The following is a 12,391-nucleotide window of genomic DNA, read 5'->3' on the forward strand; positions in this document are numbered from 1 at the left end:
TCGACACGCTTCGACACTTCGCCGGTTGAAAACGTTGTTACAGTCCACAATGTCCCAGAACAGACTCACTGTTCTTGCACGTTTAAGTACCTATTTCGAAATTGAGATTGATATTGATCATATAATTGAGAGATATGTAAAAAAGGGAAATATAGAATTAAATTTACTGTGTGAATATGAACTATGCAGAAGATAAAAATGATTTCAAAAAATTGGATGTACTATTGTTAATTTGAATAATTAAATGAAACTAAAAATGTGTATGAAATTATTAAACAATGCAAAAAAATACTAACAAATTTACCCCTAAAAAATATCGGTCTGCTATACGTTTCCCTTGTTGTTTTGTCTTGCATTTTCACGTATAAAGTATCTTGATGTGAACTTTGTTCAAAACACATCAGCTATTGGGAGAAACAATTACTGACTGAAATCGCCCCCCCTCCCCCCTCAAAAAGCAGCCTGGATCCACTACTGTTAAAAATTTAAAGAATTCAGCGCAAGTTTACTTTTCAACCTCTACACTTTGTTAATCCCCTGCCATCCTACAATGGTATATGCATGCTTATCAATGTCTTGCCACTTGAAATTAGGTATTTTGTTCAAAACATAATGTTTATCTTTGACATAATATCCGGTGCCATTGACTGTTCAGAACTACATGGGCAGTTGACTTTCAATGTCCCTAACAGAGCTCTCCGGTTCCACAATACATTCCGCGTTGAAGTGCTGCGTTCGAGTAACTTCAGTTTCGCACCTCTTCTTAGAGGTATTGTAGAATTTAATCGCCTATCCAGAAGCTTTGATCTGGACTTTGCCATGCCAAGGTCTCTGTCTAAGGCACGCATTGATTCTTGTTACGTATGTATCTCAGTAAATCTTACTTTAAAATTGTTAAACTAGTACAAAGTTAACCTGTAATCTAGTCAGTAAGGTTGTTGCCATTTGACTTAATAAAGATATATCAAATATGAAAAATAGAAGTAAAGATTCCTTACTTTAAAGTTTCACGCATACAAAGTAACGGGTGAGAGCACTCTTTGTTTATAATTATTTTAATCCGCAACATATTTGTTTTTGATACCGTTCTGCTGAACATGGATGTAAAAGTAGAAAAGGTCTTAAATTTTGTCGAAAAGGTTGTCAATGCCAATGCTCACATTCATTATCGTCCCTAAAACTATCACAATTTTCAAAACAACAAAAGTGTCATTCGAGTAGGTAAGTATGCAATTTGCGCTTTTTCGAAGCTTTATGTTATTAGAAAGGAACGAAATTTGATGGAAGCCGAAAGCAATTTGCAAACTTCTGAAGGGAAAAGTAGTGAGATACGCGCTTAAAAAAGGATACTTTGAAGCACAAAAGGCCAGCAGAATTAGGTGAAAATGATTGAGTTGACGAACACTACAACAACTTAACACATACTCACACATATTCAGGCACTATGAGGTGACTAGCATGAAGATTAAATAAAATTTATATATGTAGCTGCAGCTAGCTACGTATTTATATAAAACAAAAATTTTTTAAAGTGCATCAATATTCTACATTTAATGACAAACTAATTTTCAGTTTCATATTTCAAAGCAGGTGCTTAAAAAATTTAAAATGTTCTTTCACTACTCACTTAGGCAAACCAGGTTTCAAATCCAGTAGTGAGAACTCAATGTGCTTTGGCTCATCACAACCACCACAGTGTGTAAACACAGATGCTTTAGTATCCTTACGTTGTCCAGCAACAATCAATGTTACCATAGGCAGCGCCTTAATGTAGGTGAGTAAAATAAAAGTAAAAAGCAAAGCACATTTAATAAAGTAGCTCAAAGAAAGAGTATGTATATAATTTTGGGAAAAAGAAACCAAAAAAGTACAAGCAGAACAGCAAAGAAGCATAAAAAAATTTAATAATGCTCGCTTTCTTTATTTCAAAGCACCATTTTCTAATTAGCAAATTTTTCGCCAATAGATTTTATTACACTTTACTTCGTGCTTTTTTCTTTGTACTTCTCGCTTTTTAACGGTTTTTCTTTTCATTTTGTTTATTCGCTTCATCGTGAGTTTTAATTAAGTTTTTATAGTTTTTTCTTAACTACCACTTCTACTCACCATCGGCAATACGAAGCCATCATTATAGTCAACATGTTCACCAATCAAATTAACACGTCCCGGCGCACAGCAGGCGACTTCTGGATCCGTGCCAAAAATTTCATGATATGTCGATTTAGCCAATGCTAGAATTTCATCGAACGTGTCTAGTTTGGTTACAGCAGACATCTTGAAGTATGCCTTAATATTACTTCTTTTATTTTACTACTGCAATTATTGGTGATTAGTGGTACGTGTGTAATTTGTTTAATGACTTAATTACTTTTTTGGGTAATCTGATGTCGAATGTTTGCTATATGAAGTTGTCCCTAACTGTGAAAAAAAAAAAAAAACAAATAAAAAATTAAAGTTAGAAGACTCACAAAACATTGAGAATTTTTTTTTTTTTAACATCATGATTAGGTATGGAGTGACATCTCAAAGCCATTCGATAACACGACGCAAGCTATGATTGGCAAGGCTAGAAGCACAATGATCATACGCTGGGTTCCATCCATGCTACAGGCAAAACAATCCATCTACATTTGGGGCTACAACTGTGTCAATTGAGGTCACTAGTAGATGCCCTCAGGAGGGTGCACTACCTTCTCTCTTGTAGACCGTAGCCAAAAAAAATGTCGATTTTCAGTTATCCTATCCTATAGGATAGGTTAGGTGGTAGCTGCCCTGATAAGGATAGCTCACTTGGACAACACGAAGGTCCGTTGTGATACCACATACACCAAAAATAACGGTGACTTGTACCGATGCGGGCTAAGAGATCCGCTTGACAGTTACCCGGGATATCACTATGGCCCGGGACCCAGATAATCATAATTGTAAAATAATTCGATGCAATCGCAAGCGAGGTCAGGCACTCCCAGACCACTCTCGATCGCACTGTAGTTGAGCTCAAGGCCTTGATAGCCGCTTGACTATCAGAGTAGATGTTAAATTCCCTAACCGTGGTAGCACTGGATAGCATTCCATCCACCGCATCCTTAATCGCAGCAATTTCCGCTTGGAATACACTGCAGTGATCAGCCAACTTAAACTTGCGGCTTAAATTTAGCTCTTCACAAAAGACCCCCCCACCAACCTTTCCATCCAGCTTTTACCCATCCGTGAACAAGTTAACCGGTCCCATGCCCCAGGTAATTCCTCTTCCCCAATCCTCTCTCTATGGAATAACTGGGGTGAAGGTTGTATACAGTAGTCCGTTCTGTCCGGGATGAAGTCGAAACTGGTAAGAAGGCTAGAGTGTCCGCGGTCAGAAAGTCTATATCCCATATAACGAAGCCTGACCAACGACATTGCCGCGGCCGCCTTTCCCGCAATATCTACTGGGTATATGTTCAGCATGACGTTCAGTGCCAAGGTAGGTGTTGTTCTGAGACAACTTTCAGTTACTGAAACCCAATTGATTTAACGCAAAAGGATATGGGGTTGACTTAGTAATCTGAATCACAGCGATGCACGATAACACAATATCCAATAGGATGAAACCAGCCTTGTGCATCATAGAAATGTGGTGTGATACAAAAGGCTACGCATGAATTAAAAAAAAATTTTCTTACATCATTTTACCCGGAGGAGAAAATTATCCTGCCCAGAATCATCTTGGGTGGCACAAAAATTGTATTTTCAATGAAGCAAAATATCTCGAATGTTACTCTAGACAGAACCCTCAAGTGAAATGTTCATCCAGAGTCTACCTTTAATAAAGCAATGAGTCGTTTCTTCGCATACACTCTCCTCTTCTAATGGCAAAACATTAGATATGGGATATCTCCCAAAATAGTGCACTGGATATTTAGTGCTGTTGTGAGGCCAATAGCCTCCTCTCCTTCCTAAGTTTGGTTACCGGAAACCACGAAAAGAGCAGCAGTTACTAAATTTGGAAAACTGCAGCAATGAAAGCTTCGCTTGCTGATGCAATTAGTGACTTAGATCTTCACGGCACGAAGGAGTGGGTGGGCTGGATGGTCTCGAAGTTTTAATGTGGTGATTCCCGAGATGGTCGAGCTAGTACCTTAATGGTGCTTGTTATCGGCAAGGGACCATCAACATCGATAACAATCCCAGTCTTATTGCTACAACAAAAATAACAACTTATAGTAAAAGTGAAAAATGGAGTAAGTGGTCGTAGCCCACAAAAATAGGAGAGTTGACTAAAATACCAAAATGATTTAAGGAGTTTTGTAGCGCAACCATTTCAAGGGACTGCCAGTGCAATTTATAGCGTCTCCAAGCCAATCGTTAACCTCACCTACCCGTAGAGAATCCTGTTTCTTAACAGCCGAGGCTCTGGTGACCCCAATTTCTACATTTATGTAGGGGTGGGAGGGGAGGATGGCCTAGAGATTTCATGTGGTTATACTAAATCGGTCCCGAGATGGTCGGCCTAGTAGCTTAATTGTGGCAAAGGACCATCAACACCTATAATAATCCCCAAAACCTTCGATAAGTGCCCTTATCATGTAATGCCACACTCTTCACCACCAATGCCATATACATTTTTGTAATTAACTAAATTGGAAAGTTTTTAACCGATCACGCTATGTATTTTAAAAATACAGTGTAAAGGAGCTTTCATTATTCATTTATATTCATGCTCAATTACGGTTTTAAAAAATTGATGCCACAGCAATCACTTTTCAAACCAAAATTATCGACTACAAAAATTATTTATGAAATTTTGTTGACTCGTGTTAACTGGTTTCTTAACTGAACTCTTATGCACCGATCACTTTGTTATATAAAATTTACTAGTCTTAACCAAAAGATCTTTATATATTTACTAGTGTACCCGGAAGACAATGTCCTGCCCGAAAATTGGTTTACTTCCCTTTGAAAAGTGAACCTCGCTCCCCTATTCTCTCCCTTTATCATTCTCGTCTACTTTTTTTTTAATTTTTTTTCATAATATTGTCCATATTTTATTCCATTTATCTTCCCCCAACTCCCACTGCAACTTTCGCTCCCGCTCTCGCTCCCATCTCCACTCTAACTTCAATTACCGCTTCCACTCCTACTCCCCTCTCCGTCCCACTCGCACTCTCACTTTCACTCCAACCCTCACTCCCATTCCCACTCTAACTCCTACTCCAGCTTCCACTCTCAACACAGCCCACACGCCTACTCCCACTTTCATCCCCACTCTCCCTCCCAATCCAACTCGCAATTCCACTCTAACTCCCACTCCTATTCATACTCGAACACCCACTTCCATATTCACTCCCGCTCCCATGAAAACCCTCACTCCTACTCTCACTCAAACTCCCGATCCCAATCCAAATCCACTGTTTTTCTCACTCTCACTTCTATTCCCACTGCAATTACTTTCACTCAACTCTCATTTGCAATCGCAGAGCACCACACCCACATCGCTCCTTTCCTGCAACCCTGTCGTATATATGGTTTCTCCATAATAAACTTTTGATACCTTTTTCAAAAAATTACCGAGATAAAGCGAAGAGCGTAGCATCGCCTACTGTTCCAAAAAATGTCTTCTAAGCCATCCCTGAGCCATAGCAAACGAAATGGTAAATAATTATCGAAATCGATCAAGTAATTTTTGAGTTTTAGGCAGACTAGTAAGGTTAAAAACGTAATGTTCTTTAAAAAATTAATTTCCCACAAGCGAAACGCATCCTTGTTTTCACATGAGAAGCTTTGAAAAATCGTTTCGGGATGCAAACGCTAACTTGAAACTTTTTGCACAAAAATGTTAAAGGTATATTTAAAAGCAAAGAAAGAATTGTAATTGCGCTCATAAAATGAATTTCAGTTTTGTGTCTTCCAGATTAAAAACAACGATACCGCGGGTATTGATGGACTACCTGTGGAGCTGTGCAAATACGACGGCGTAGAGATAGTAAGGCGCATGGACCAGCATCTATCACTCGGACTAGTGCATGCCCGACGATTTGAATGTAAGTGTTCTTTGCAAAGTCCACAGGACCTCTTCGTCGATTTCAAGACGGCTTCGATATCATGGATTTGTTTTCCCCCCAAAACCTATATGACTATGAGAAATGACGTTGAGCAACAACAGCAGTTGAGAATTAGGATGGACTTGTCTGAGCCGTTCGAAACTGAACGAGCTTTCGGACAGGGTGACCCCCTATTGTTCAATTCCTTTGATTGGATGCTATGGAAAACTATACTAGCTGTAGAACTTAACCGCTCTGCGTGCAAATACTGGTATATACGGACGACATTGATATTACCGACCTAAACACAGTAATTTTTGCTTACTCTAAACTGGAAAAGGGGAGAAAAGGTGAGATTTATGGTGAATGAGGACAAAGTGAAGAACATACTCTCATCGCGAAAAGAATTGGCGCATTTTTATTTTGGCAATAACGCCACTGTAGGCAGCCATAATTTTGAAATAGTAATATAATTTGTTTTTTTGGTTAACAGCATTTACACAAAACCGACATAATCTGTGAAAGCTCTTAAAAAGATTTACGAACCTCTACGTGTTGGCGACCGCTATGAATGAATATGATTTAACGATGAGCTGAACGAGCTTTTCGCAGTCACCATAGATGCCCTCTGCGTTGATTCATTTTATATCCCCTAGAAGAACTCCTGACCCCACTTTCCAACGCAAGCAGAGATTGTGACATTGTAGGACAGCAAGATCCTAGCGAGCCTCAAATTATGGACATCAACAGCTTGTAGGCATACACAAGGGGGCGAGATAGGAGGAACATCTAAAGAAATGTTACCTTTGTGCCGTTATAGGAAAGCTTTGGTAAAGCGTAAAGTCATTTTCAAAACCGATACAATGACAAAATATCCATCGCCTTCGGCGATAAAGTCCTATCGGATGTGAGCGCTTTCTGCCGACAATAAGCAATGCATTTCGTGGTTGACAAATCCAGATAGCAGGCCAACAGACGCACATAGGTAAGCATAAACACAGTACGTCTCCTGCTACCACCACAGAGGTTGAAGAAACCATCTCACATTATGAACCACCCAAAACAGGAGGCCTAGACGAAATTGGCATGCAGATGCTTAAATACCTTGGTTGCGAGGGATTGAAATACCTTTCGCTAGTCTACAACCCGTCACTGTCTACATTCGTCATCTCGGAGAAATGGAACATGGGGAAGATGGTACCGCTAGCCAAAACATTTGAAGCCGTCGAGCTTCCTTATTTCACCGCAAACATACGACTTGCCAATCATCAGTATGGCTTCCTAAAATTCCGTAGCACCATCACACAAATAAACAAACAAAATATCGGTCTTATAACTGCAAGAGGATGTCTTTTCAGAACATTATCCCCAATAAGGGATAAATGAAATGTGGAACAAATAGTTTCTGTTCGATGTTCAGAAACATAGGCATCCCAACAGACATCTGATTGGAGGGGCGCCGCCTTCTAGGAACTTAAGAAGTCATCTCCGAAAGCAAAAAGTGGACACAATTTGCAACAACAACAATATTGAGCTATTGTTGAACATTATAATTCGAAATTTATCAACATTACGTCTGTGTTTAAAGAAGTGATCGGCGCGCCATGAGCCATGCTTCAAACATATTCTTAAAGTAGCGTCACATAAGCACTTTTTGATATAGATGCGTTTAACACAATCTTATACATTATGAGTAGATTGCACGTATTTTTATGTAAAACGTCAGCTCGAGTGACACTAGCGCCATCTCACGTGAAAAGTAGCTATATTCCAACTTTTGTTACATGCAAAGCATAAGAAGAAGAATTTGATAGTTTTTTTGGCTAAGGATGCTTTCACAATTTGCAATTAAACTTATTTTTCCCACTCGTTGGTAACTTTTCTTATATTTATCACAGTTAAAAATTACAATATAGCAAATCAGTAGAACACAAAATATGTTGGCAAGTATATTTTTTGTACAGTCTGAATGTTTATAACAGTGATTCGCAAAATTTTGTATGTGAATGGGCAAGGCGAAATAAACTTCAATTGCCAAGTCTGAGGTTCCTTAATATGTACAAAAGCAACATCTTGCTTGATTGTGGCGATATTACTGGCAGGCAGTGTTGCCAGGAAAAAAATTTCTTTGGGGCTAGAAAGAGCTAAATTTCTTCAAGAAAATCCAAAATCCGTTGCAAAAAGAGCTAAAAGTATATGTATGCATATTTTTCAATGTAAGTTTTCACATTTATTTCAAAACAAACTTAAACAAGGTTATAAAAAAGATACAGTTAACTCACAAAAAAAAAATAAACAAGGTACAATAGATGTACGCAAATAATATTGTTTTTATAGTTCATTGTATATTTTGTAGCAACAAAAATACGTTTTATTTTTTAACTTTTGTTTTGCCATTTGGCGGCAAGGTATCGTTCGATATTTAAGTTTATGTTGGAACGAGATATGTATGAAGAGCCTTAGACTTCAAAATCTATGATGAGATCGTTGTTCATTTCAAGGTCATATTAGCATTTATTCAACCTTTTAAGACCACCTCTTAATGTCAGAAGCAAATTCAACATAACTAAATTCATTTTGTTTCTGTGTTTGCTTTTAATTATACTCATATTTGAAAACGTTCTTTCAGCTTAAGCATTATTTGTTGGCAGCGAAAGAAATGTAAGCACAAAATCAACAAGCTCTTGGAAAGGGTTATCATTTAAAGCGTTTTTAAACTCTTTACCCTCAAACCAAAAACTTAAAGATGAAGTCACATTTTTCTAATTTTGGAGATAGATGTGCTTCCACTACATTTCTAACCTAGTTATTTCATCAGTGCTATACTTGCTTTTTTCATTTGTGAAATATAAAAACAATTGAGTTTTCACAATTCTTATATATATATTTTGCGCTAAGCGTTGCTTTAAGTGCTCTACGAATTTAATTATGAAGTCGCGACATATATTATATATCTTTCTTTCAATATATTCGTCTATACATTTATCTCCTTTTTTAATTCGTATATATTCTTCAAAGGTATAATGAAAATAAGGTACAGGAGGCAAAAATTTATTATAATCTGAGGTTAGAGGGTCGAAACTCTTAGAAGGTAACACTATGCTGTTGCACAAGTTGGAACGGCAAATATATAACCTTATGACACAGTTTATCGATTACATTTTTTGTTATTAGTTGAGTACCAAATGAAATAAAACTTCTACACACATAAAACACATTACAAATTTCACATTACGTATTGCCGACATAGACTTGGGTCAAAAAGGGCCAAACATTTTAAAGATAGCCAAAAAAAGAGCTAGGAGCTAAACCGCAATTTTTGGAGCTAATCGCAAAGAAAAGGGCTAGACCTGGCTCGAAAAGCACCAAAACGGCAACACTGCTTGCATGCATAACATGCCAACCTAATAAAACCGCACTGCGTTTTTTTAGCGCACGCAAACAACCGGCGTTTTTTGCCCTAACCCAAATAAGCATGCATTGCGACAATTTAAAGCATGTGTGCAAACGTCAAATCTAAATGTCACGCAAAACAAAAATTGGAAATCGAGTTGGATTTTGACGCAGCAAATTCAATTTGGGTTGCTCTCATACAATTTGTATGTACATGAGACATTTTGGACAGAAAATGACTGGCGTGGGTTTATATTAGATTGCATTGAACGCATCTATATGAAAAACGTCATTGTTCCTCGGTCATTACTCTCCAACGCTCACTCGTTGGCGAGACAGCAGCGAATGAACACTGTGCACGGCCGTTGCACAAATTTTAAGATTCCCCCAAAAAACATCGAGAAAGGTAAACCTCTTCTCTTGAAAAATGACGACAGAATGTGTAAAGCAACTTAGCGAAATAGTCATAAAATTTACCTGAATGTACCTTTATGTTTTTCTTTTTTAAACAGCCACAATATTTTTAAATAATGTGTACTTCTCTGTTTACGGCACCTATACTTGCCATGATAAAGCCCTGGCAAAGTTGGCGTAACCATATCCATATAAAACAGCTGATCCAACCAACCTTATGGACATCAATGTAATTGGTCAATGGTGCCATACCATAACGCCCTAGCCATAATCATACCATAGCCAACCAATTGGTTTTTGGTTTCTCGCCATATCCATAACCTATATATATTTGAGTTGGTGAACTTATTAATTATTTGTATTTTGTATTTATTGTTTTAGATAAGTTTTGACTAAGATAGTTATTGTTTGTGGATCGTATTTGAAATTTTTTGCGCTTTCTTCTTTTTTATGAAAATATCACGATTTTTAGGTTAAGACAGCAATAACTGATGCCAATTGATGCGATTAAGTAAAAATATGGCTACTTCTATGGCGTTATGAATATGACAAGTTTCCCAGGCCCTTTAAGCCGCTTTGGCAAACCAAGTTTCATATGTACTTGCATGTAAAAATATCAGTTACCCTTCGAATCGAGTACAATTTGATGAGTAAAGGGACCTGGGAATATTTCTAACTATCTCTAAATCAAAAATCAAATTTTCCAAAATTTTTGATTTAATGGTTTTTTAAAAATTCAGGATCTGCATGCCGCAGCTCTTACTTTTACTTCCTGCAGGGTTGTTCGTGCTCTCGCCCTCAATAATACACCTGTATTTTAATTTTCCCCGACCACTGCTTTAAATACGCATTTTGTGCTGCGTTTAGGCTATTTATTTAAAGGAAATTTATAAAATATTTATCTTCATTTCATGCTGATTTCCTTTAAGTCCCCTCTCTCTCTTACATTAACATTTCTCTTGATATTTGATAGTATATATTCGGACTCCCAAAACCCAGGTGGTATTAGGCCATGTAATAAGCCGAGTTTTTATTGTTTGCAAACAATTTTTTTATGAAAAATTACCTTTTTACAGTCCCTGATAGGGACTATTAAATTAAAGCCTTAAAACCCCGTCACATAAGCAGCGAACGGTAGATTGAGCTACACTGGCGCCATCTCACTTAGAAAAGTAGCCAACTTGCAAATTTTGTTGCAAGCAAAGCATAAGAAGAACAATTTGACATTTGGCTTTGGCTAAGGATGCTGGCACACTTTGCAAGTGAAATTATTTTTCCCACTCGTTGGTAACTTTTCTAACATTTTCCGCAACAAAAACTGCAATATAGGAAATGAATACGACACAAAATATGTTAGCTTGTATTTTTGTTGTATATGGAGAATATCTATAACAGCGCTTCGCAAAATTTTGTATGTGATTGGGAAGGAGAAATAAACTCCACTTGCCAAGCCTGAAGTTCCTTCCTATTTATAAACGCAACATTCTGGTTGATTGTGGCGATGCTACTAGAATGCATAAGCTTGTGTAAAACGCATTTATATGAAAAATTTAATTGTGCCGCGGCTTTTAGTGTCCTGTATCGCGTAATGTGATGAAAGTTTTTTCGAAATTTAACAAATTAAAAATCACTTGCACCATTAATTCATACCATGACGGAACGATACAAGGTGGCAGCATGGTGACATACCTACAAACATAAATAACAATTCAATGTATTTTGTTTTTGTAAATTCGATGGACAAATGTCAAAATCGTACTGCGCCGAAAGTTGATGTATCAAATCAAATAAAAAGAGGGTATGATCAGCTGTCCCATGCTGCCACCTTGTATCGTTCCGCCATGATTCATACCTAACTACCGCAGAGAGAAACGTAACTACTGGTTTAGTTATCTTTGTCACTGTCACTGATGTAAAATTATTTATACTACTTTCACAGCAGAGCTCTTTTTGCTGCTGTCCACGTTTCCATCCGCTGATTTTCAAGATTACATTTAGTCCAACACTTTTCCTCAATTATTAAATTTTTATAACTAACACTTAAATTTTATTACTGATCATACAAATTTTTACAAACACTTGTTGGAATAAACATTGACAAATTATTTCCCGCGATAAGAATGCAAGTATTAAAAAACCAACAAAAGGCCCTCAAAAAATATCAAATTTAATACACAAAAAGGCGTGGAAGAAGATTCAAAGGAGAAATTTATACTAACTTGCTCGAGTGTAGCTGGTGCTCACACCAAACAGCAATTCAATGAACTGGTTGCACAGGCCTTTGCTCACTTACTTAAGGCCGCGGCGCAATGAAATTTTTCATATAGATGCGTCTAACACAAGCTTATGCATTCCAGTAACATCGCCACAATCAACCACTATGTTGCGTTTATAAATATAAAGGAACTGTGGACTTCGCAATTAAAGTTTATTTTGCTTTGCCCATTCACATACAAAATTTCACGAAGCACTGTTATAAATATTCTCCTTATACAACAAAAATACTTGCTAACATATTTTTTGTCGTACTCATTTGTTATGTTGCAATTTTTTAATTGCGAAAC

General features: G+C 37.3%; 1 protein-coding gene and 1 long non-coding RNA gene across 3 annotated transcripts in view; one reads left to right on the top strand and one right to left on the bottom strand.

The window, feature by feature from the left end:
* Positions 1–1,746, top strand: part of LOC137250559 (uncharacterized) — a 552,581-nt gene extending 550,835 nt beyond the window's left edge. The window contains exon 3 of the long non-coding RNA XR_010953005.1: positions 1,632–1,746. This is a non-coding gene — a long non-coding RNA (uncharacterized lncRNA). The remainder of the gene's footprint in view (positions 1–1,631) is intronic.
* Positions 1–12,063, bottom strand: part of LOC137248287 (galactokinase-like) — a 143,589-nt gene extending 131,526 nt beyond the window's left edge. The window contains exons 1-4 of one of the 2 annotated variants that reach the window (XM_067779161.1): positions 12,047–12,063; positions 2,369–2,418; positions 2,107–2,313; positions 1,628–1,764 (exon numbers count right to left, since the gene is read on the bottom strand). In XM_067779161.1, the coding sequence (XP_067635262.1) occupies positions 1,628–1,764; positions 2,107–2,274 (305 nt within the window). In that variant the 5' untranslated portion in view covers positions 2,275–2,313; positions 2,369–2,418; positions 12,047–12,063. The other variant, XM_067779160.1, reaches the window with a different exon arrangement.
* Positions 12,064–12,391: the final 328 nt, after the last annotated feature.

Source organism: Eurosta solidaginis, chromosome 4 (genome assembly GCF_040869045.1).
Source record: "Eurosta solidaginis isolate ZX-2024a chromosome 4, ASM4086904v1, whole genome shotgun sequence".
Classification (NCBI taxonomy): Eukaryota; Metazoa; Arthropoda; class Insecta; order Diptera; family Tephritidae; genus Eurosta; species Eurosta solidaginis.